This window comes from Notechis scutatus, chromosome 2, assembly GCF_049901735.1.
Source record: "Notechis scutatus isolate UNSWTSFEM ecotype Mainland chromosome 2, rNotScu1.2, whole genome shotgun sequence".
NCBI lineage: Eukaryota > Metazoa > Chordata > Lepidosauria > Squamata > Elapidae > Notechis > Notechis scutatus.
The window spans coordinates 46194172-46217727 of NC_142010.1; the positions used below are offsets into that span (position 1 = coordinate 46194172).

The 23556-nt window shown below is 35.7% G+C and overlaps 1 protein-coding gene across 4 annotated transcripts in view; it reads right to left on the reverse strand.

The window, feature by feature from the left end:
• TMCC1 (transmembrane and coiled-coil domain family 1) overlaps positions 1 to 20993 on the reverse strand; it is a 110629-nt gene extending 89636 nt beyond the window's left edge. The window contains exons 1-6 of one of the 4 annotated variants that reach the window (XM_087954646.1): positions 20697 to 20881; positions 13930 to 13985; positions 5478 to 6187; positions 2589 to 2598; positions 2057 to 2069; positions 869 to 911 (exon numbers count right to left, since the gene is read on the reverse strand). In XM_087954646.1, coding sequence (XP_087810772.1) covers positions 869 to 911; positions 2057 to 2069; positions 2589 to 2598; positions 5478 to 6026 — 615 coding nt within the window. In that variant the 5' untranslated portion in view covers positions 6027 to 6187; positions 13930 to 13985; positions 20697 to 20881. Of the gene's footprint in view, positions 1 to 868; positions 912 to 2056; positions 2070 to 2588; positions 2599 to 5477; positions 6188 to 13929; positions 13986 to 20696 lie in introns of all 4 variants that reach the window. The other 3 variants (XM_026678485.2, XM_026678477.2, XM_087954645.1) reach the window with 3 other exon arrangements.
• Positions 20994 to 23556: the final 2563 nt, after the last annotated feature.

Here is a 23556-nt window from a genome sequence, read left to right on the forward strand (position 1 = left end):
AAGTTCTATTGTTTTCTTCTATGGAACACACAAAACATTAGCTTTTTGTTTCTTAGGAATCAGGACACCCAAAATGTTATGATAGAATTGTTCCTAGTGGGGCCGTTATGGCCTGAATTCATACCAAGATGAACAAAAGAGTTTTGGAAAATCTGGAGAAAGAACCAAACCAATTTCAAATAAAACAAAAAGAAACCCTCTCTTTCTAGATTATTTATAACTTTAAAACTTAAGCTTTTTTTCTTTTCACAACAAAGCCAAACCTACGAAATATTTAGCAATGAACTAAAAATAAAAGCAAAATACGGCTTTATCTTCCAGCTTATACATTATAATTTTGATTTACAAAAGATATTTGATCTATGCATATTAGATTGTAACTCCTTATTGAATACAACATAGCCCTTAATGCATACAATTAATTGCCTAGTACTATAAAAACTGATACCTAACCAAAAACTGATAAATTAACATAACACAGAGAAATGCAAGACTGCTGGAATGGCAGTAAATTTTAACCATGTCAAATGGCATAACTTGAAATAGTAGAAAACATTTTTTAGGCAAAACCATTGTATTTTCATCAGGAATTCAATAAGCACAATCACATAGTAGATTCTAAATAAAATGGATAAAAGCTGTATTCTAAAGACTATTCTTTTTACAAGAGAATTTTTAATTATTTAATGGGCACCACAGTATTCTTAAAATAGAAGATAACAATAGTGAAACATATTATAACTACATTAACTAAGGAGGCTTAATTTCCTCCATTGGAGGTACACTTATATTCTATAGTCTTAAGATACTGCATTTTATTGCCATCTAAGACCTTAATACAATACTTCCAATGTTTTCTTTCACTTACTTCACCCTCAGGTCCTTGGCTATTTGGTTCTTCTTCCATGACTCTTCAGTTAAATTTTCAATTTTCTACAGACCACTATTCCAAGAGAGATTGTTCATTTAATCATTTTGCATATTCTTGTGCTCAATTATTACTGTTTGGTTTAAGGCAAACTTAAGAAATTTTCAGTACTCATTTCACTCAACAAACAATTCAGCACTTTTGATTAGCTAGTGCATCGAGATTTGGTACCACTGGAGTTTCTCTATAATAATCACTCAAGCAGAATCACATGTTTTGTACAACTCTGCTTGAAGAATTATACTGTACAAAGGAAATATTATTTGTGAACACTGACCAAGCTTAAGATTCTTAACTGAAAAGTTGTGCTAAATCATTACAAGATAGCTCTCCAATTAAGAATCACAAACTCGTGATACACATTTGTGGACTGAGATTCATGTGTTTTCATTGTGTGTAATATAATGAATAGCTCAATTAACTAAGGTATATCACTATTCATCTATAATGAGATGATATTCCAAAACAGTTCTGGCTTTTGGTTATTTGGTGCAGAGGGGAGTTCCAGTTCTTTAAGAAAACTAATATTCCCTTTAAAAGAACAACTAAATTAATCCCCACACATTTAATAATTAAGGTGGCCTGCAAATTTCTCATAATTGAAACTCACCAAAATTCCTCCATGGAATTACAAATTGAGGGTTTTGTCATCATAACTGAAAGAATTTTCAAGACTGATATGCAGCATTCTTATTCTAGAAGAAGAATGCTGCCCATACAACTGTCCTTCTGTTAAAGTGACCATACCTTACTCATATAATTCATGGGAATTTTTACAAAACTGTTTTGAGTGTGTGTGGGGGGGTGTTCTTCAAACTTCTTAAAAATCAAGAACACGTATTGGGATGTATCAATATATTACAAATCCCTTTTGTTGGAGAAGAATGGATCAAACTAGGAATTTAAGATTTTTTTTTAATGTTAAAATCTTGCTATTTTTACCAAGCAGTTTGTATATTGGTTCTTTTCCTTTTCTTTTGAACATAGGTAAAGAAGCCCATTTCAATACCCTTAGCATCCTTTGCTGAAATTCAGGTGTTTCTGAGCTTTTGCTTTCTTCATTCCAGCTCTATTATTTTGGGTAACTGTTATGTCCCTTCCTCCGACCACCACTATAACTACAACTACTTGCTTTTCAGATCTTTATTAACACTTTTATTAGATTTGGTTTTAATTAAAACTATTAGCTTTTTTCGCATATTGTCTTTTTCTTTCTTTCTTTCCTTTTTTTTTTTTTTGCTAATTGGAATTGTGTCTTCTGGGTTGCCTTGTCTAGTTACCCTGTCCATATTCTGCTTCTTTCTCCATTAGGCTCTCCTCCTATCATGGGATCCTGTTTACAAAGCCCTGGCTTAATTGATGTATATTTTTTCTGGAAAAAAAAATGAGGCACTTGATCTCACTCAATTCTGAATTCCCTTAAAATCATTAACTCCAGCAATATATGGTCATTTCCTCACAACTGCATGTTCCTGCTACCTCCTCAACTAAGTCTTCCCTAATGATTAAGATGAAGTCAAATATATAACTAATCATATTGTGTCTTCCTTCACCCTTTGAAGGAGAAAGCTGTCAGCAATACAAGTCAAGGATTCCTGGATAGACAGCACTAGACCAAATCTGTCTCACAGCAAATATCAAAGTAATTACTGCATTCAACTGCTAAATTTCTTCCCTTTTTTAAAAGATCTGCCATTTTCTTTCAAAAGGTACCATCCATATCTATTCGGTTAGGTACATGTTAATGGACAGCACAACATTGTTTATTTGTTCTTTCTTGCAGCAACTGTATCAAATAATTCATCTGGATTTCAGAGAAGGAATAAGTATGTGTAACATTTCTGCCTACTTTTCAATTGTTTCTGTTCTTTTGAACAAATTGCATCCTCTTTTATTATCACTGCTAGATAAATTAGCTGCATTTAAAATTACTATTCAATCTAGAATTCTGTTTCTGTTTTCTATACCCCTAATGCTGAAGACAATAAAGAAAAAAGCACTTCAATCAACATTGGCTTCTCATTGAGATAAGATGATACTTATCAACTATATGCCTCACAGAGTATTTTATGCTACTTCTATTCTTGATTTTAATTAAAAAAATGGGGAACAGAAGACATTTCATTGGCAAACTACTTATGTGAATTAAATATAAATCAGCAAGACCACCAACTCCCTACCAAATGTAAAATTATAAAATTTCATTTACATTTCAGGTAACGTAAGATATATGCACATTCTTCCTTCAGTGTTAAGCAAAATGTTTCTGGATGGCTATAGCAGAATTTGAACATTTGGCCAGGTTTTAAATGGAAAAATTATTGCCTGTGACACTGTATTTGCAATTTTGAGATTAGAAAACAGCTGGGGGTTTCAATATAAATATAAAGCCCTTGCAGTTGTCGTAATAAAATAGTCTATGCTTGGTTTAATAGGGCACTCATTAAATACACTAACTGCTCTACTGGATGTCAAAAATGTCAGAATTAATCTGTCTGAATTAAGAGAGACATTACCAAATTTAAACAGGGGGATAAACTGCATTCAGTTTGAAAATTAATTGCAAAGACTGAATGCTTGTGTTTTAACATATAATTTACTGGCAAGCCTATTAATCCTGAGGAATGAAATACACATGATACAAACATGGCAATGAAATAATAACCACATCCTGAAAATGCTCAAGCAGAAATACACAATCCTCAGATCCTTTCAATAAATTTTTACACTGACTAGGCAGAAAGGCAAGGCAATGCATAATGATTGAATACAACTGGCAGATTTATCTACAGAAATAATTCTTCCTTTGTTTTCCCTTCAATTTGCAGGATTTCAAACACCAGACTTACAGCCTATTTTTTCACATTACTGGAAAATACATGATTTTTTTTTTAAATAATAGCATATTTCAAAAGATAACTAGGCTTTGGCCACAATACATAACATCAGAATCTCAAAAGATTCCGAGTATCCAAATGTTAGTACTTGATGAATGACTAATACAATCATTTTTATCTTCAAGAGTAATTTTAGCCTTAAGAGAATTAATTTAATGAACAGCAACTGAAGTTCTTAAACTTAGGTCAGATAATTTTTAACTTCACACCTATTTTCTTTTATAACCAGGAATTCATGATACATGCTTTCTCTATAAATTGCAACTTGAAAAGCCACTTGTAAAAATTTCATACAAAGCAAATTATCCAGAATATTTGAATACACAGCATATTATTGTCAAAAGCAAGAGACAAAGGAAAACCTATTGGCCAAATACATTCAAATTAATTCTAATAATTAATTTTATGTTATAGCTATATAGAGTATTGTAAATGTGATTAAAATTCATAAAACTAAGATACAATCTTAAGAGTAAAGACTTGCCAGATACCAATTAGAACTATGAAATGACAAGTATAATACATACACATTTTGAACAATGGAGCTACACTTAATGGTTTTAAGTGGGAAAAGCAGTGGCCATGTCTACTTTAACTGATAGTTCATTACAGAATATGCCTTTCTCATTAGATTGTATTTCACTGGGCTTCAAAGTTCTGCAGAAGAGAGGGTGAAATGAAAGATGTATTGTTTGTTACTACAGATGCACTAATCGCTAGTGTTAATAGGTGCTTACATGTCTCTTAAAAATGTATTCTGAATATGCTCAAAATTGTTGTAGATATTCTAAAGAACAGAATTATTTGCTTGACCAGGATTTAATTTAGGTTTGGATTTAGTGATATCAAATATCAGTAAGAGGTTCAGCAGCAGAGTCAGAATAGCCAATTCCTTCAATTCAAATGCCATGACAACACATTCACAAGTGATTAAAGATAATTTATTCCTTTGACCAAGTCTGAAATATTTCTGTCAGGGTTCTAAACATAATTTATATAAGTACTGTAAATTAAATATTATTTTTGAGAATGAGGTTAAATTCTAAGTCATGGATAGAATATTAAAATAATATAGGATAGCAAATTAGACATTACCTTTAGCTTGTTAACCATTAACTGCAGACAGTGCTTCATCACTAAGAAATCCACTGATCCACATTAAACTCCACAATTGCAATTTCATGTAATAGTAGAACTGTTGGGCTACTTTACACAAATCCATATATTTATGAATTTAAACGGATATCCAAAGAAAAACAACAATTTTGGGGTTAATGTTATTATTTTTGAAACAATCTACATGATAAGCTTCTACTTTGTCCAAAGATTTTTTTAAAAGCTCTAAAAACAATACAACTCAAGAGTATTGACATTCTCCAGCAAGCTGTACTATTATTTAGATGTATATGCTTACCCTTCAAAACCAGATTTCAAGGCAGCTTACAATATATGAAAATCACGCAAAAAAAGAAACTAGGACATATACAATAAAATATAGCTGTTTTGATAATGTATTATTTTATTTAAAATGAAGTTTATTTGGTCTCCCTTAAAGTATGATAGCCAAGAAAAAAAATTGGTCAGGCCTCTATTTTTTCTCAATACCTTAAAAAAAATATCATATAAGGAAAATAATTTTTTTCTATACTCACCCGATCTGCTGATCCAACATCGTCACCAGCTAAGCAGATAGGAGAGGCCATCTCCAGAATTGATAAATTGGATGGAGCATCAGTAGTAGATGAGGATCTGGGACGACCTGAATTAATATCTTGGACAGACTTCCTGTTGATTTGAGGACTTCCTTTCGGAGGATCTGACTTGCCCCGTCTGCTGTGAAGACTTGTTCCTCTCTTCATTTTAGGTGGCACTCTGATTTGTTGGAGAACTCTATTCAGAGCTGTAGAGTGGGTAGAGATACCATCAATTTCAGCACAGGTGTTTTGATTTTCCAATTCTGTTTCAGGTTCCATATCAACCTGAGTTTGTTGAACATCATGCGGAGATATTGACGACCTCCTACGCTGATGCTGGAAGAGGTGCTTCAAACCTTGACCAATTACATTAATGTTCTCCAAGGCATTGTGGGTAATTTTTGACAGCTTTTGTTCAGATTCATGCTGCCTTTTGTTTTCTGGATCTTGAGTTTTGTTTCCAACATCAGGGTCGTCATAGAGTTGTTCACCACTAGAAGGCTCCATCAGGTGACAACGCAAGTTTATTTGACAAGTCAAACATAAATGTGTTGGGTCTTTAAATTTTGTCTTTTGCTAAAAAATGCCAAGATTGTCAGCCAATAAAGTGTGCAATTGCTTCAATTGTGCATATACATACAGCTGTGCCACGCTGGTCTCATGCTTATCTAATGTTAAAGAAAAACCTGAAGTTATCCATCATGCATGGATTAATATATATCCATGTGAAAACATACAATTAGTTCACAATTCCCTCAAATTCTAAAACACCTTATTGAAGCATCTTTTTACCATGGAGATTTAAATGCATTATCTATTGAGGGCAGAACATACAACTTATGAATAGTTTGTTTTTTATTTGGAAAAATGTACAAAGAAAGAACTGAAAACTATAAGCCATGCTATGCTGGAAGCAGGAAAAAAGCTAAAATGATATGAATCTGTGAATTTTATCTCATAATGTAGCAAATATCTAGCAGTATTTTATTGCCAAAAATGTAAACATATCAGTAAAAAAGTATTTTCCCATGTTTTGGTAAAACACAAACATTGAACAAACTGAAATATATACAAAATCTACCATTAGTGTCTTAAAAATATTATACATATTTTGTTTGTAAATATGTTCATAGTGTGAATCTCAAAAAAATTAAAATAATAAAATGCATTGATTAAATTTATTTTATTTTTACTTATTGTAAGAAATAATGCTACAAGTAATATAGCACATCTTCATTTTGATTAGGAGGAGTAGGCAGAAAGGCAAGCAATTAATGCTGAGAAAAATCATAATTAAAAAATAAAGCCAAAACCACCGCATAAAAACAAAGGAAACAAAGCTATATAGTGAGAAACAAGGCTCAAAACACTTACATTTAACAGATTTGTTTTTAGAATCTGAAGTACCATAAGTATTAGTAGCTTCTACTTATAATTTTTACCTTTTCGTGGATTTTGCAAATTCATTGCAAAGATTTTGCTACCATTTCAAAGATTATCTGCCATCAAGTTGTTTCTGACTCATATATAAGGTGTTTATATTTCTAGTATAATGTATTTCACATGTTAATCATGTAAAACATTACTGAAAAAGGAAATACAAGGAATATATACTTATTCTTTAAATTTATATCTGCCTGCTTAGGATTTTTGGGGAAAAAATAATAAAATGTCTTGAGGGAAATATGAAAATAGAAAAAAGGGCAAACATTTTCTCCCAAATTTCTTAGTTTTTTCCTTATCTCAGGCTCCTACATCTCTCATATGGTATACCTTAGTACAGCTACACTGTCTAATACAATAGGATGGGTAAGCAATAAATCGTTCTTGTTCACATTCACTGGCTCCACCTACAAGTTGATATGGCTAGTGAACAATTTGTGACCTAATCAATTATGCTTAAAGCACATCTATAAACCATTCCAATTTAAGGACGTGTTCTCATGATACAGCATTTGTTTCATTCACATCCCATAGATGAGGCTGTCTCACTTAGTATTTAACTGATCCAATGTAATAATGGGGTTTTCCATCATTTCCCAACACAAGCCTTGCTGTATGCATGGTTTATGCTACTTTGGTGGCTACTGCAGTAATGATCAGCAGAGGCTGGGATCTGCACAACTCTTGTCATATTTGACAAATGCAAGCAAATTCCATTCTTCTAGACAATGGTGACTTTTCTCACCATTTTCATTTTGGCAACAGGACAGATCATGCATACCTAACAGTACCTGGCACTTTGCAAAACACTGATCAAACATTAGGCTGGTTCTGTATTTATCATCTACAGGTGAAACTCGATAAATTAGAATATCGTGCAAAAGTTCATTTATTTCAGTAATGTAACTTAAAAGGTGAACCTAATATATGAGATAGACTCATTACATGCAAAGCAAGATAGTTCAATCTGTGATGTGTCATAATTGAGATGATTATGGCTTACAGCTCATGAAACCCCAAATCCACAATCTCAGAAAATTAGAATATTGTGAAAAGGTTCAATATCCTAGGCTCAAAGTGTCCCACTCTAATCAGCTAATTAAGCGATAATACCTGCAAAGGGTTCCTGAGCCTTTGAATGGTCTCTCAGTCTGGTTCAGTAGAAATCACAATCATGGGAAAGACAGCTGACCTGACAGTTGTGCAGAAAACCATCACTGACACCCTCCATAAGGAGGGAAAGCCTCAAAAGGTAATTGCAAAAGAAGTTGGATGTTCCCAAAGTGTTGTATCAAAGCACATTAATAGAAAATTATGTGGAAGAGAAAAGTGTGGAAGAAAAAGGTGCACAAGCAGCAGGGATGACCACAGCCTGGAGAGGATTGTCAGGAAAAGGCCATTCAAAAGTGTTGGGGACTTTCACAAGGAGTGGACTGAGGCTGGAGTCAGTGCATCAAGAGCCACCACACACAGAGGGATCCTGGACATGGGCTTCCTCTTGTCAAGCTGCTCCTGAACAACAAACAACATAAGAAGCGTCTTACCTAGGCTAAAGAAAAAACAGACCTGGTCTGTTGCTCAGTGGTCCAAAGTCCTCTTTTCTGATGAGAGCAACTTTTGTATCTCATTTGGAAACCAAGGACTCAGAGTCTGGAGGAAGAATGGAGAGGCATACACTACAAGATGCTTGAAGTCCAGTGTGAAGTTTCCACAGTCTGTGTTGATTTGGGGAGCCATGTCATCTGCTGGTGTTGGTCCACTGTGCTTCATTAAGTCCAGGGTCAATGCAGCCATCTACCAGGAGATTTTGGAGCACTTCATGCTTCCTTCTACAGACGAGCTTTATGGGGATGCTGACTTCATTTTCCAGCAGGACTTGGCACCTGCCACACTGCCAAAAGCACCAAAACCTGGTTCAATGACCATGGGATTACTGTGCTTGATTGGCCAGCAAACTCGCCTGACCTGAACCCCATAGAGAATCTATGGGGCATTGCCAAGAGAAAGATGAGAGACATGAGACCCAACAATGCAGAAGAGCTGAAAGCCGCTATTGAAGCATCCTGGTCTTCCATAATATCTCATCAGTGCCACAGGCTGATAGCTTCCATGCCCCGCCGCATTGAGGCAGTAATTGCTGCAAAAGGGGCCCAAACCAAGTACTGAGTACATATGCATGCTTATACTTTTCAGAGGTCCGATATTGTTCGATGTACAACCCTTGTTTTATTGATTGCATGTAATATTCTAATTTTCTGAGATTATGGATTTGGAGTTTTCATAAGCTGTAAGCCATAATCATCACAAGTATGACAAATCATGGCTTGAACTATCTTGCTTTGCATGTAATGAGTCTATCTCATATATTAGTTTCACCTTTTAAGTTGCATTACTGAAATAAATGAACTTTTACACGATATTCTAATTTTTCGAGTTTCACCTGTAAATACTTCATGCAAGACTGGTAGATATGTGCAAGTGACCCAACTGTTAGGCAGTTTGTATGGCAGAACACTCCATCCTGCTTCATCCAGTGACATTCTGCCACGCATGGTTGAAGCCCTTCTCTTTACAATTACAAGAAAGTGGGAGAAGCAGCATTTTTCTGGCCATCTTTTAACAGATTAACAGATAATCAGAGTTGGAAGGGACTTTGTAGGTCATCTAGTCCAACCCCCTGCCCAAGCGAGAGACCGTACACCATTTCTGACAAATGGCAGTCCAATCTCTTCTTGAAGGTCTCAACTGATGACGCTCCCACAACTTCTGAAGGCAAGCTGTTCCATTGGTTGATTGTTCTCACTGTCAGAAAGTTTCTCCTTAGTTCCAGGTTGAAATCTCTCCTTGTTCAGTTTCCATCCATTATTCCTTGTCTAGTCTACAGGTGCTTTAGAAAATAGCTTGACCCTTTCCTCTCTGTGGCAACTTCTCAAATATTGGAATACTGCTATCATGTCTCCCTTGGTCCTTCTCTTCACTAGACTAGCCATGCCCAGTTCCTGTAACCGTTCTTCATATGTTTTAGTCTCCAGTCCCCAATCATCCTGGTTGCTCTTCTCTGTAGTTTTTCTAGAGTCTCAACATTCTTTTTATAGTGTGGTGACCAAAACTGGATGCAGTACTCTAGGTGTGGTCTTACTAAGGCTTTATAGAGTGGTATTAGTACCTCCCTTGATCTAGATTGTACCCCTCTGTTAATACAATTTAGGATTGCATTAGCTTTTTTGGCTGCTGCTGCACGCTGTTGGCTCATATTTAGCTGGTTGTCCACTAAGACTCCAAGATCCCTCTCACAGTTACTGCTATTGAGCCTGGTTTCACCCAGCCTATATGTATACTTTTGATTTTTCTTGCCTGAGTGTAGGACTTTATTTTTCTCTACATTGAATTTCATTTTGTTATATATGGCCCAGTGTTCTAGTCTGTCAAGATCCATCTGGATCTTGAGCCTATCTTCTTGGGTGTTAGCTATTCCTGCCCGCTTAGTATCATCTGCAAATGTGGTAAGTTCCCCTTCTACTCCCTCATCTAAATCGTTAATGAAGATATTGAAGAGTACTAGTTTTCCTGATCCCAAGCTTGGAGTGTCATGACGACTAGGGGGTAGAAAAGAAGAGAAGAGAAATGAAGCAACGCTACTGCTTGAAGTGTAATAACTCGCCCAAAAAAGCTGGATCCTGCTTTCACTACAGCTTCCATCACCTTACGGCCATGGATCAGACTTTGCGGATAATCTGTAAGGTAGTTCTGTCTCCTGTTTTACTGGGAATCTGTTTCTAATTCAAATATCAGGTTCTGACACATAGCTATGCACAGGGGTCAAAACGTGCCTCCTCTCTTAGCTCCAGCCTCCCCCATGTTATGAAAATAGGAAATCCTTTAATTGCTTTCCTTAAATTGTCCTTAAATTTCCAATGAAGATGTAAAGACAGTAGCACTCATTGGCTTCATTACCAAGTCTGACAAGAGACATCAAATTATGCTTGCATGTTTTTGTGCCACTTCATAGACTGAAGAAAAGCCTATTAAAGCAACTGTTTGGGATAAACTCTTACTGTGAATGTGAGTAGAGGTCTGTGGCCTTATCCATCCAGAAAACACAAGAATATGAAGTAATAGTTTGTTGTTAATGATGTCTTCAGGTAGATGAAACCAGAATTCTGTTTTTATACATTTATTTAATCATTTTGTTGTGTTATCAGTTTAGATAACCAAGTTAGCCATACCAAATTAGCCATACTTGTAAGCAAAATTAGCAAGTTTATGAGGACAAGTTTACTGCTAAGCCAAAATGGAAGTACATGTGGATCTAGTTTAGAGTTTTAGGAACAAATTTATTCCTCAAGAATTTCAGGCAGGAGAAACAGGCAAACAGTATAACTAGAAAAAAGAGCCAGGCAGCGCTGAAGCAAAACTGCTAGAAAGGAAACTTACTGGAAGCAGTGAAAACTACATAAAGATCCACACATTTAGTTTAATCTGGATCATAAGCAAAAAAAAAACCTTTATAAAGTGATAAAACATTTTGTATAAAGTTTTAAATCTTGACAAAATTGAGTTTTAAGCTATATCCATAAATATGATGTATATATAATGGAGAAAACATCTACCCTGTTTCTCCAACAATACGGCCTCCCCCAATAGGAAGTCCCAGCATGTTTTATAGGCATGAAATGAAATTAAGCCCCTCCCCAAATTAAGGCCTATATTAAAACATGCGAAATGGGGGAATGGTGGGGGGCTTGCCGTTAGGAAGTACTTTTGTTGCACACCCGGATATGGTGCTGCCTGCATTGACCCCAATACGAAGTGCCCCACCAACGCCGAGGTCAACATCCAAGCCGTCACCGCCCGCCCGAAGATGCAAGGGGGAATTAAGTCACCCCGAAAAGATGGCCTAGCCATTTTTTCGGGGCTCAAAATAAAATAAGACCCAGCCTTATTATATGAGAAACACGGTAATAGAACATGTGATTATGATAGCCAAACTGGCTGTGTGATATCATTTGCAGCTAATTTATTTACAAAGACTGAAATGATCTGTTTTAATTTTTTAAAAAATATATCTAGACACACAAATCCTCAAGTTAGATACCATTAGTATTCCCCTCATGAACCCTGAAACCCATAAAGGAGTAAGAACAATGTGAAGAACAATTATGGAGATATTTTGATTTGTGGTTAAAAGAGCCACATGCATAAAATTTGTAGGATTATTAAGATGCAAAAACATCATAAAGCATGCAAAGCAGAGTTATAGTTTCCAACATTAATCCAAATTCAGAAAAATGATCTGTCAAAATATTTAGTACAAGTGAAATCTGAAAACCTCTAAAGAGCATAAGTTTAATAAAAGATGCAAAGCACAGTTTATCAAGAGCACTGTTTTTCAGCTATGGCAATTCCTATATAGATGGACTACAAATCCCAGAATTCCATACTCAACTTGGTCAGTGATGAAAATTTTGAAAGATGAGACCCACATACCAGAAAGTTGCCATATTTGAGAAACACTGATCTAGAGATTAAGAAGACTCCACTGGTTAAATAATTTATACCTTTCTGCATTTGCAAATAGAACAGTGCAAGTTGCTACACAGCCATTCACTCTTTTTGCAATTAATCAAACTAATTCCTCTGTTAAATTTTGTAGTTTATTACACAGTGATTATATGCTCAGAAAAAGTATATCTTTTATACTTTACTCAAAACCAATTATATTTGAATGTGCTGCAGAATCATTAAGATGTTTATAGGTGAGTAACATGATTGTTACAGTACTAAATTCTAATATTTATCTACCATCAGCTATAAATGCTATGTGCATTCAATATGAGTTTGTCATTTTGTACTGACGTCTTAGTCAGATTTATTAGATCAGAAATATGCAATCTGCATTTCCCACATATCTATAAATAGCTTAATACTGAACTGCTGAAATAAAGCAGCAAAATAGCCTGATAATTGACTGGTTTTCAAATTGTAAAAATGGGAATAGACTCATTTCCATAGTTAAATCTATCCCCATCCATCTACAAAGCAACACAGTGAAAATTTTGTGACAAGAGTAACTGAATTTCAATTATGTTTTTTTATTTCAGGAGAGAGTTGTTTAACAGTGGGAATGGAAGTGGTTTAAATATCAGATGCTTTTTACACCCATTATAACACCTACAACAGAGCTGTTAAACACGCGGCCCGCAGGCCGGATGCTGGCCATGTCCACGCGTGGTTTAGCGAAGGGAAAAAAGTCCCAATATTTCATGTGATGCCTCCATGATGACGTGAGTTTGACACCCCTGACCTACAACTTCCAAACTCCTAGAAAGGCCAACACTTGTAGCTCTAGTCTTTCAAGTACATAAGGATTGCTAGCAGATATTTATTTGCATCTTTTGCTCATCACTGACTCAAGAACTATTACATGGTAACATTTAATCATTAGATAGCATGAAAATCATACATATTTATAGCTAATTACATCTTTTCAGCATGATTCTTCAAAATGCCATTTTATATTTTTTAAGCAAGCTTACTACTTCCTTATGAGTATAGCAAAATGTTTCACTACTTTTGTAAAAAAGGTTAATAGTGTTCAACTAAGCTGGTAACAGGAAAAGTGGTCAGTTTTTTGAACATTATATAATTCTAAGTTGCAACAAAGAGATCAGATTTGCTGATTAATATAACAATTAAGAATGCTTTTGAGACCAGATCTCTTTATGCAACACATGCTGGAAGAAATGTACTACATTTTAGCTAACAAATTAAGTCAATACTAGAGCTTGCTTTAAAAAATGTCTTCCTATGTACTCATCAAAATTCTCACATGCCTGTATATCTTTCCATCTGCTGATCTGCCTTCTCAAATTCAATATTTTTCAAGTTCTGTATATAAAAATTTCATATGAACAAATAATACAAAATATCTGTTATCTTAACTATAAATTAGGAAGTGATTTCTTACCTCCACCACTTATCCTTAAGCATGAATAGCTGATGGGGCTCCTCTTCAAACAGCAGCTTGGGAATGAAAAATATATATATTAGAACAAAACTCTCCATATCAGAATAATGTGATTTATAGAATGCCCTCAAAGCATACATTGTGCTAAGTTTAAAGTTCTAGCTGACCTCAGGATAGTCACTAAAGCAAAGAACAGAAAAATACAATGATGCCTATGTACCTGCTGCCATCTGCAATTTTTGGTTTTGCTGAATGCGAGCTTCCTTCACAATGCTGTATTTTGTCCCTGCAGCCAAACAATCTTGAAATGAACTGCCAGAATTGGTGAAAGATGCAGCTTCTCCAAGCTGAATTTTCCAAATGCATTTGTTCAAGAAGAGGTTTCCTTTGTAACTTACAGCACCACAACCAAAATGAATAGATCTATTTATGTTTTAAGCTATCCAATTTTAAAAATAAAATTATTTCAATAGCTTACTATTATCATTTTGTAGCAATATGAAAAGAATTCAATTTTGAAAAAACTGTAAGTAAAACAAACATGTTGATATTGGTCTAGGTTGTTCTCAGAATTCATTAAGCTGTAATATTTTGGTGGAAAAAAAGGATACACAACCTTTTGTATGATCAGAACCATACTTTTCATTATAAAGAGGCTACAAGAACAAGGCATTATAACAGTGTTACTGATATGTTCTCTCACAGTTTAAAATATTCTGAGGTACACAACAAGGTAGGAAGACATACCTGGATATTTAAATTCCCCACATTTCTGCTAAAGGCATCAGGGATTTGATTAAACATTTATTCCTGCCAAAGAATAGTCCAACAAAATTTTATTCAATAATGTGATGTATTTTACAGATGTGTTTACTGAGCTGACCATTATGAGATTTACTATTGATTTATCAAAATATTAATAGTAATTCTACATTATTAGACATTTAAATATAATATATAATTATTCAATAATACAGTATATAAAATATCTTGACAGACTATATTTTTAACTCACATTTCTTCTATACAAGTTTGTGGGGCACACAGTTCCTAGAAAAGTGTATGAGCAACTCATTTAGACAGCCTGATTTAAGATGATACTATTAATCTACTTTATACAGGTACATTACAGTAATGACATGTGAAACAGTTTGAATACTCACTCAAATATTAATAAAAACTGTCTAATAGTTATAGCTTTATAAGTAAAAATGAAATTTTACTCTGGAACATTGCAACAAAATTGATACTACTGAGAAGCATCAAATGAAATTTACTTAGTAATGTATATGTTTACATACATCTTAATATAGATAAATCCAGTGAACATTATTTGGTCAATATCTGTGTTACCTTATTATCTAGTTATTATTTCATTGGAAGCAATAGAAATCTGGGGGAAAATCTGAGAATCTGCTAATTGAAAAACAGATTCAGAAGCCTGAGGGAATGTACAATATCAAAAATATGCTTCAAAAAGGTAATGAATAATTAATACTGCTCATTTACCTGTGGCTTACAAAAGTTTAAAACACACTATGCAATTAAAGATAAATATGTTTCCATATTATTACTACCGAACAATCCAGTCCAAACAAGCTATCTTTTTTAATGGAAAAGAAACAGTTGTAAGGGAAACAATTCATAATGGACAGGCTATGGTATTTTTAAAAAATGTAAAATTCCAGAAGGTAATACTTGATAGCTCTGTTCAACAGTGTGTTTACTGGCAGCTGTTGCTACTAACATCTGCTTCCAAGTGCCATTTTGAGCTCCAAGATAAATAATGTTATTATTTAAATATGTATTGAAATTTATTCATAGACATTCAGAATGTTATAGGGACAAAAGACAAAATCAGTAATATAAAAAAATAAAGATACCAAGATATGGATATCAAATTGTCTTAGAGATATGAAGGATATAAATAAACCCAAATTTATTAAGCATATATGAATAAAACTAATTTGAAGCATGTATCTATGTTACTAGCACAAATCCTAGCTGATTCAAACCATTTGCGTTAAAGGTCCCAAAAATCAATTGACTTGGAATGGATAATTTTACAAAAACATTTTGCTTTTAACTGGCAGATTATGACCACATCACAATCACTCCATTATTGTTGGCTGGAAATAAGTTTATTTCAAGGCAGAAAAAAAATTGAAGGCACAAAAGAATAGATAGGATTTGAAAGAAGGAAAAAGGAAAATAGATACAATGAAAATGTAAGTGACTCCCTGGAAGGATATTGCTCTAATTGCTAATTGCAACTGTTAATACATACAAAACAATTATTCTATTCTTTTTACATTCTCATAAAAGTCTATTGTATGGTCTACATTGTTCACCTTGTGTAATCCTGAAAATGTTCTAATCCAAGGGTTCCTAAACTTTTTACCATCACACTTATTTTACTGTAATTTTAATGTACACAGCCACTCTAAATATCCAAAACAAAATGAATATAAATGAAAGTAATAAAACACAAATCTGGAAAAGGTACATTTATTGTAACAATGTAACCAAAAGGTTTTTCCCACTTTCCTTGGACTCTGATTGCATCTCACAGAGGAAAGTACATCTCAGTTTGGGAAAGTGTGTTCTAATATTTAACCATTCTATTTTCAGATCACATACAGAAAGTAGAGAGTTATTAAGAGCTAATAGAGACAAATGACTCTTGTGATCATAATTATCCAGCTCTGTATTAGCAAAATTGTATAAAAGTACAACATTCAAAGCTGAATAATATGTCTATCTCAAGCACTGGTTAAAATATTTGACCAGTTGCTGCTTCTACAAACCTATTCTACTGTCCCTAGACATCCAGTTGTTCTCAAAATGTCAAAATTCATTTTAGATTAAATTATATTATTCATTCATAATGTATTATGCCCAAACTGTCTGATATTATGTCCTTGCCATTCGCAGGAAATGCTCTGTAATATAGGTGTAACTAAAGTAGGTGGGTCCATACCTTATCCAGCTTAGTAAGAGGTATTATGTAAAAGCCTAAACTTACACTTGGACCAGGATTGTTAACAGGAGAACATGAGATGTGGAAAATCAGATTTTTTACACAGTTCTGATGTGTGTGTTTTTTCTTCTAATTAGATGTATTTTTTATATTTGTGCATTGCCCAGAGTTCCACTGGTTAGATGGGTGGCCATATAAATTTGATTAATATTTTTTTTTAAGATGAGAATAAAAAGAAGTTTTTTCCCTCCCTTCATGGTATTTGAGTGCAGGGCCATCTGATAAAAATAAATATTGGGAGATTCAATAAGCCTTTTTATAACATGGTTGTGGTAACATTCAGTATACTGATAATTACCAATATAGATGATTTTAACATAAATTCATGGTGAATCTAGTTATCAGTAACTACTAATAATCATGGTTCTTTGCTATCTCAGGCAGCATACTTTAAATACCATTTGCTGGAAAGAGATAAAAGAAATTTAAACTGCAGATGTCCCTTGTTCCAAATGTTAACCTCTTTTATGTGGGCCTCAAAATAGAAATATTTGTAACATCTATGAAGTTAAGTCAGTGTACAATATCAGTAAATAATGTGGTTAATATTATTCATATCAGCAGAATTAATCCTGGAAAAGTCCCTGAAATTTTCTTACAAGGTTTTTTTGAGAAATGGTTTGCCATTACTTCTTTCCTAGGGCTGAGGGAGAATAAGTGGCCCAAAGTCTCCCAGCCGCCTTTGTACCTTATATGAGATTAGAACTCGCACTCTCTCAGGTTTCTAATCTGACACCTTAACCACTACACCAAACTGGCCATCAACTTTTAGATATGCATATCTAATAAGCTACTTTGCATATAACAATAGAATTGCAATGTAAGTATATTCCAAATAATTAGCTGTGTTTAAAAGTAACTGCATGTTAGCAAGATTTAACATTATATGAAGGAATAAATTGTCTCATAATATTTCTATGCCATTTCTTTTTATTATTCTAGTTGCTGCTCTATCAGAGAAACACAAAATTTGAATTAGAAATATATATATAGAATATATATATCTTATCTAAGTCTTTTACACCCTTCCTCTTTACTATTAATTGAGAAGCATCAATAGACCTAATGTAACTGACCTATCAAGTTCCTTTTTAAAATGTCTATGGGAAATATATTGGGGAAGTTAGAAATTCTAGTTAAACTACAGACATACATACTAATGTGCTCAGTTCAATGTATAGTTTGGAGCATGCATGGGAATACAATGAGCATCTGTCAGCAACAACTTCAACCAAATACATCATTTATAAGTTGTAAGATATTCCTACTTGCTAGTCATCAACCACAGCTCAGTAAATTTAACTTTATTTGAAGAGATTCCTGACAGATACAAATCTACATGTGCTCAAAAGCAAATTCTTCTCATTTAATTTGTATCTCTTCATAGCTATAATACATACAGTATTATTCATGCTTCAAAAGCTAATATACATTTTTTCTGAAATATAGGAGTAAGCCTCTAATAATAGTAACACTACTGAATCAAAGGTTCACATAATTAGTACAGCATCTCATCCAAAACCTATGCACATATTATAAAAGTAACCGTTACTTCCTTTACTACTCCACGCACAGCACATTAGTAGTTGTCATACTCATCAGAACATGGAGATTATATAATTATAATAAAATATATAAAATGTAATTATAATAGTAATATGTAACCATTGATTTAATTCATCACATGTTGAGGCAACAAATTAAAATATGTGTTTCATATTTTATGTGCTATTCTGTCTACACTTTTAGTTCTAAAATTAAATATGGTGTAATGAGGTGACATTTCGTCCTAACTAGAACAATGCCACAGGAAGAAAGAGATAAACTTGACATGAATGCAATCTATAGTAAATTAATAATTGTGATTTTAAAAGTTCTTCCTCAAAGAACAATTCATGCACCTTGTCAGTTTGGCAGGATCAAGTTCTCAGAGTTTCCACTATATGAAGTACTAGAGGAGTTGAATCCATGTAAGTCATGATGAAGTGATGCAATGCCTTTTCATTTCGGAAAGTACAAAAAGATGACTAACACTTCCCACAGGGAGGCTACGAGGGGACTTTACCTATACAAAATAGCAACACACACACACAAAATATTTTATTTCCTTCAACTATGGCACACTGATTCCTGATGTAACTAAGAGATAAATGTTACAAGTCTTTCCAAAACATTCATAGTCAATGGGGGGTTTAACTTTTCAATATTTTGAAAAATTAATGTTCCTTGGTTTGTTCATGTTTGTATGCTTTCCAAAATTGGATTTTTAAAAAACTAATGAAGATTCTATCACAATAAAGAATTTAAAGTTCTTAAAACTGACTATTCTGCCAACTTAGGAAAAATACAAGTTACAATTTTAATAAAACTATGCCTATAAAATACTTCATTTGTTTATGCCCACCAGACTCTTAGTAATTTTTAAATTAGATAATGGTTAGGATGCACTAGGCATCCCAACTAGTCAGATGGCCACAGCTGATCTTTTAATTACATGTCAGAGACCACTTTCCAAAAATAGTGGATGGAATAAGGACAAAAAGTAATATTAAGAAATTTGATTGGCTATAATAAAAATACAATACCAATATTACTCTTCGGTCATACATTTTAAAACTTTTGCATTCTGTCCCATAGCTGTATTGGATAACAACTTTTGAAGATCAGAGCCAAATATATGTATGCAGAACCAGCATTTCCTAGATTTAGTTTCTATAACATTTTTCAAAGCAGTCTTATTTTCACATTATATTGCCATGTTTCCATATTTTCAGATTATATTGGCATGTTATTGTATAGTATTGCTATTTCTTTAAGTTGCTGTTTAAAAACCTGCACCTATTTTTATATTTTAAAAACAGGGCAGCAGAGGGTGTTGTTGTTGTTTTTGGGGGGGAATAAACAATCAGAAAGAAAGAACTGGCGTTCTTATCCAGAAGTTAATTTTATTAAAAAGAAATGTTATTTGGTAACACAGAGGAAAAAATTAAAGACCAGCTCATCCCGCATACCTAACGAAGTCGGATATAAGCTGGTACCAAATTAAGGATGCTGCACGCAACCACAAATACGCCCACAAACAAAGCTAAGCTAACTCCATTCGGAAGACGACCTCCTCCTCCTCCTCCTGGCAAAACAAACGCGGCACAAAATTAAACCAGCAGCCGAAAACCACAGGCACCATCGAGAGTCCATTTCCTAAAACGGACCGTTGCTGGCAAAAAGCTTCGAGTCTTGGTCTCTCGCCTCGTTTGTTGACATTTGCCATTGTTTTCCACGCTGCGAACGGAACAAACGCGAAGCCGGGAGAAGGACCCCATCCAGTCCCCGAGCCCTTTTGAAACGCCTCTATCCACCCACCCACCCCCAAAAAACAAACCCCACGCCGGTGCGCGGTTCCGAAGGTATCGGCATCCCGCAAAACCCACCCAAGTCCAAATCTCCCCGCGATTTCTTCCTCCTTGCACAGAGCTGCTTGGCGAGCGGGACAAAGCGCGCCTGCGGAAAAGCTGCTCCCGGCTGAGGCCGGATCCAAAACCCGGGAATTGGGGCGGGGGGGAGGGAGGATAAAAAGGGAGGTGGGGTAAGATCAGGCAGAACCTCACGGAAAGCAGGTACTCGGCCAAGCAAGGGAAAAGGGGAGGGGACGGAGCAAGTGGCCGGGAGCGGCTGCCGGGCACCGGCGTCTCAAAGAGAAGGGCTGAGAGCGCCGCTTGCGCCCACTTACCGGCTGAGGGAGTCGGGGGAGGCAACGCCCCAGCAGCTCCTGGAGGGGCGGTGACGGCGGCGGCGGCGGCGGCTGATCCTCCATCCCGCGGCTCCAAGCGCCGCCACCAACACTTTCCTTTTTTTTTTCCTCCTTCTCCTCCTCTTCCTCCTTCCCGCCAGCCACTGCCTCCTCACGGCAAAGGCAGGAACGTCGCGTCGTTGCGCAAGAGGTCGCCAGCCGCACATACACATTAAGCCCCACCTGACGTCACTTTTGCGCGTACCGAGGCGGAGGTGTGGGGGGGGAGAAGTTGGGGCGCAGCAAGGAGAGCGCGAGCGATTGGATCCACCCATCTCGGCTGGCGATTGGAGGAGACAAAAAGTGGAGGCGAAGAGGAGAGAGGTCGCAGGACGGAAAAAGCAGGGACTTCCCCTCCGTCGACTTCCTGCGGAGCATTCTAAACTCTATGGTTAGAGCGGGGCTTCCCTTTGGATGCGGTTGCTAAGGGAGCGGCGTACGCTTGGCTTGAGGCTTCGACTCACGTGCTCCTCGGAGGCTTGAGGGAGAGATGCGTCATGTGTTCCCTCGGAGTTTTCTGTAGTTACCGCCGCTTACCTCTCAAATGTTTTTAACGTTAATTCGAAATCTCATTTCCTCACTTTTCTTTAAGTGAATGAGAGCGATAATTTTTGGAGAGCAGGGGAATGGAAAAAAATTAATATTAAGTCCGCAATTGTATATATCTGCTAATGTCTGAACGACCCTATTTTCTTTGGAAAAGGAAAGTTTGCATCAATCTCTTTTGTATATAATAAAAGGGTTAACAAAAATTCAATATGTCACAGACTTCACAACGGTATTTCTCAATCCTTTATTTCCAAAGGCATCCGGAATAAAGCAGCGTAGAATAATAAGAGTTGGAAGTGACCTTGGAGCAGGGGTGGGATTCAAATTTTTTAACAACCGGTTCTGTGGGCGTGGCTTGGTGGTCATGTGACTGGATGGACATGGCTTGGTGGTCATGTTATTGGTTGGGCGTGGGCAACTCAATATCACTCACATCCAGGCACGCATCTCCTCGCCTGGCCTCTCATGACTGTGGGGATGCTACAACAGTTGTAAGTGTGAAAAATGGTCATAAGTCACTTTGTTCAGTGCCATTGTAACTTTGAATGGTCACTCCACACAAGCAAAATACCAGCAAAGGAGGGGGAAAAAACTCCAGAGAAGTTCCAGAGACAGGAAGTCTAGTCCTGCCAATAATGTAATAAGGGTCAACAGAGAGGTTGTTTCTGTAAGCAACACCAGAATGTTTCCTTCCTGCCTTTCTTACAGGATTAGGCCAGTAATTTCTTCTAACAACTGGCTCTCTGAACTGCTTAGAATGTTAACAACCAATTCTAACGAATAGGTGCGAACCTGTAGAATCCCACCCCTGCCTTGGAGGTTTTCTAGTGCAACCCCCTGTTCAAGCAAGACACTGTATATCATTCTGGACAAATGGCTTTTCAATCTCTTCTTTAAAATCCCCAGTGATGGAGCACCTACAACTTCTGGAGGCAAGCCATTCCATTTACTTGTTATTCTTACTATTAGGAAATTGCTCCTTGATTCTAGGTTGGATCTATCCTTGATAACCTTCCATTCATTTCTTCTTGTCCTGTCCTCAGGCACTTTGGAAAATAGGTTGATCCCCTCTTCTCTGACAGCTCCTCAAATATTGGAAGACTGCTATCATATCAATCCTAGTCTTTCTTTGTTAGACAACACATACCAGTTCCGGCAATCATCATATTTTTAGCCTCCAGCCTCCATAATCATTTCTGTTGCTGTTATCTGCACTATTTCTAGAAAGTCAACATCTGGTTTGTATAGAGGCAACCAAAACTGGATGCAATATTCCAAGTGTGGTCTTACCATGCCATTATAAGGTGGTACTTACGCTTCACATGGTCTTGATACAATTCCTGTTGATGCAGTCTAAAACTGGATTGTTTCACTGGCTCATACTTGGTCCACTAGGTTGGACCTAGGATTCCTAGATTACTTTCACAGTTACTGCTGTTGAGCCAGGTACCACCTATTCTATACAGTGCATTTGTTTTTTCTTGACTATAAAACCTTACTTTTCTCACCAGTTGAACAGCTTTTTGTTGAATAGAGCCCAATGTTCAAATCTATCAAGATCCTTCTGAATATTGAGTCTATCTTCTAAGGTGCTGGCACAGACACCCGGCTTCATATCATCTGCAAATCTGATGAATTCCCTTCTGTCACCTCATCAAAATAATTACATTCCATCCCATCTATTCCCTCATCTAAAGCATTAAATGGCAGAACACAAGCTTCTACACTACTCAAACTAATTAGCCAAACTTAACTAAATGGAATTGAAGCTATTAGTCATAAGCCTAGCTGGTTTACAAGAATATATTTACAGTATATAACTTAAAGAATATAAAACAACATTAAAACTGAACATTGTGCCTGTAAGACAGGGGTGTCCAACCTTGGCCACTTTAAGACTTGTGGACTTCAACTCCCAGAATTCCTCAGCCAGCAAAGCTGGCTGAGGAATTCTGGGAGTTGAAGTCCACAAGTCTTAAAGTGGCCAAGGTTGGACACCCCTGCTGTAAGACATTATGAAACTAACATAAAGATGGGTTCTATTTGAACTCCAATAGCCTATGTTTACTGTACTTGTCCTTCCATGTCCAGTTTTTACTACCTGGAGAACAGTGATGCTTTTGAAATACTCTGAGCTCATAGAAAAGAAGAAATATGTGTAAATTACATCAGAGTACAAATGACAACTTGATACAAATCTGTGGGCAAGAAGTGGGTGTCCTAAAGAAAAGAAGAATTTCTCAGTAAACAT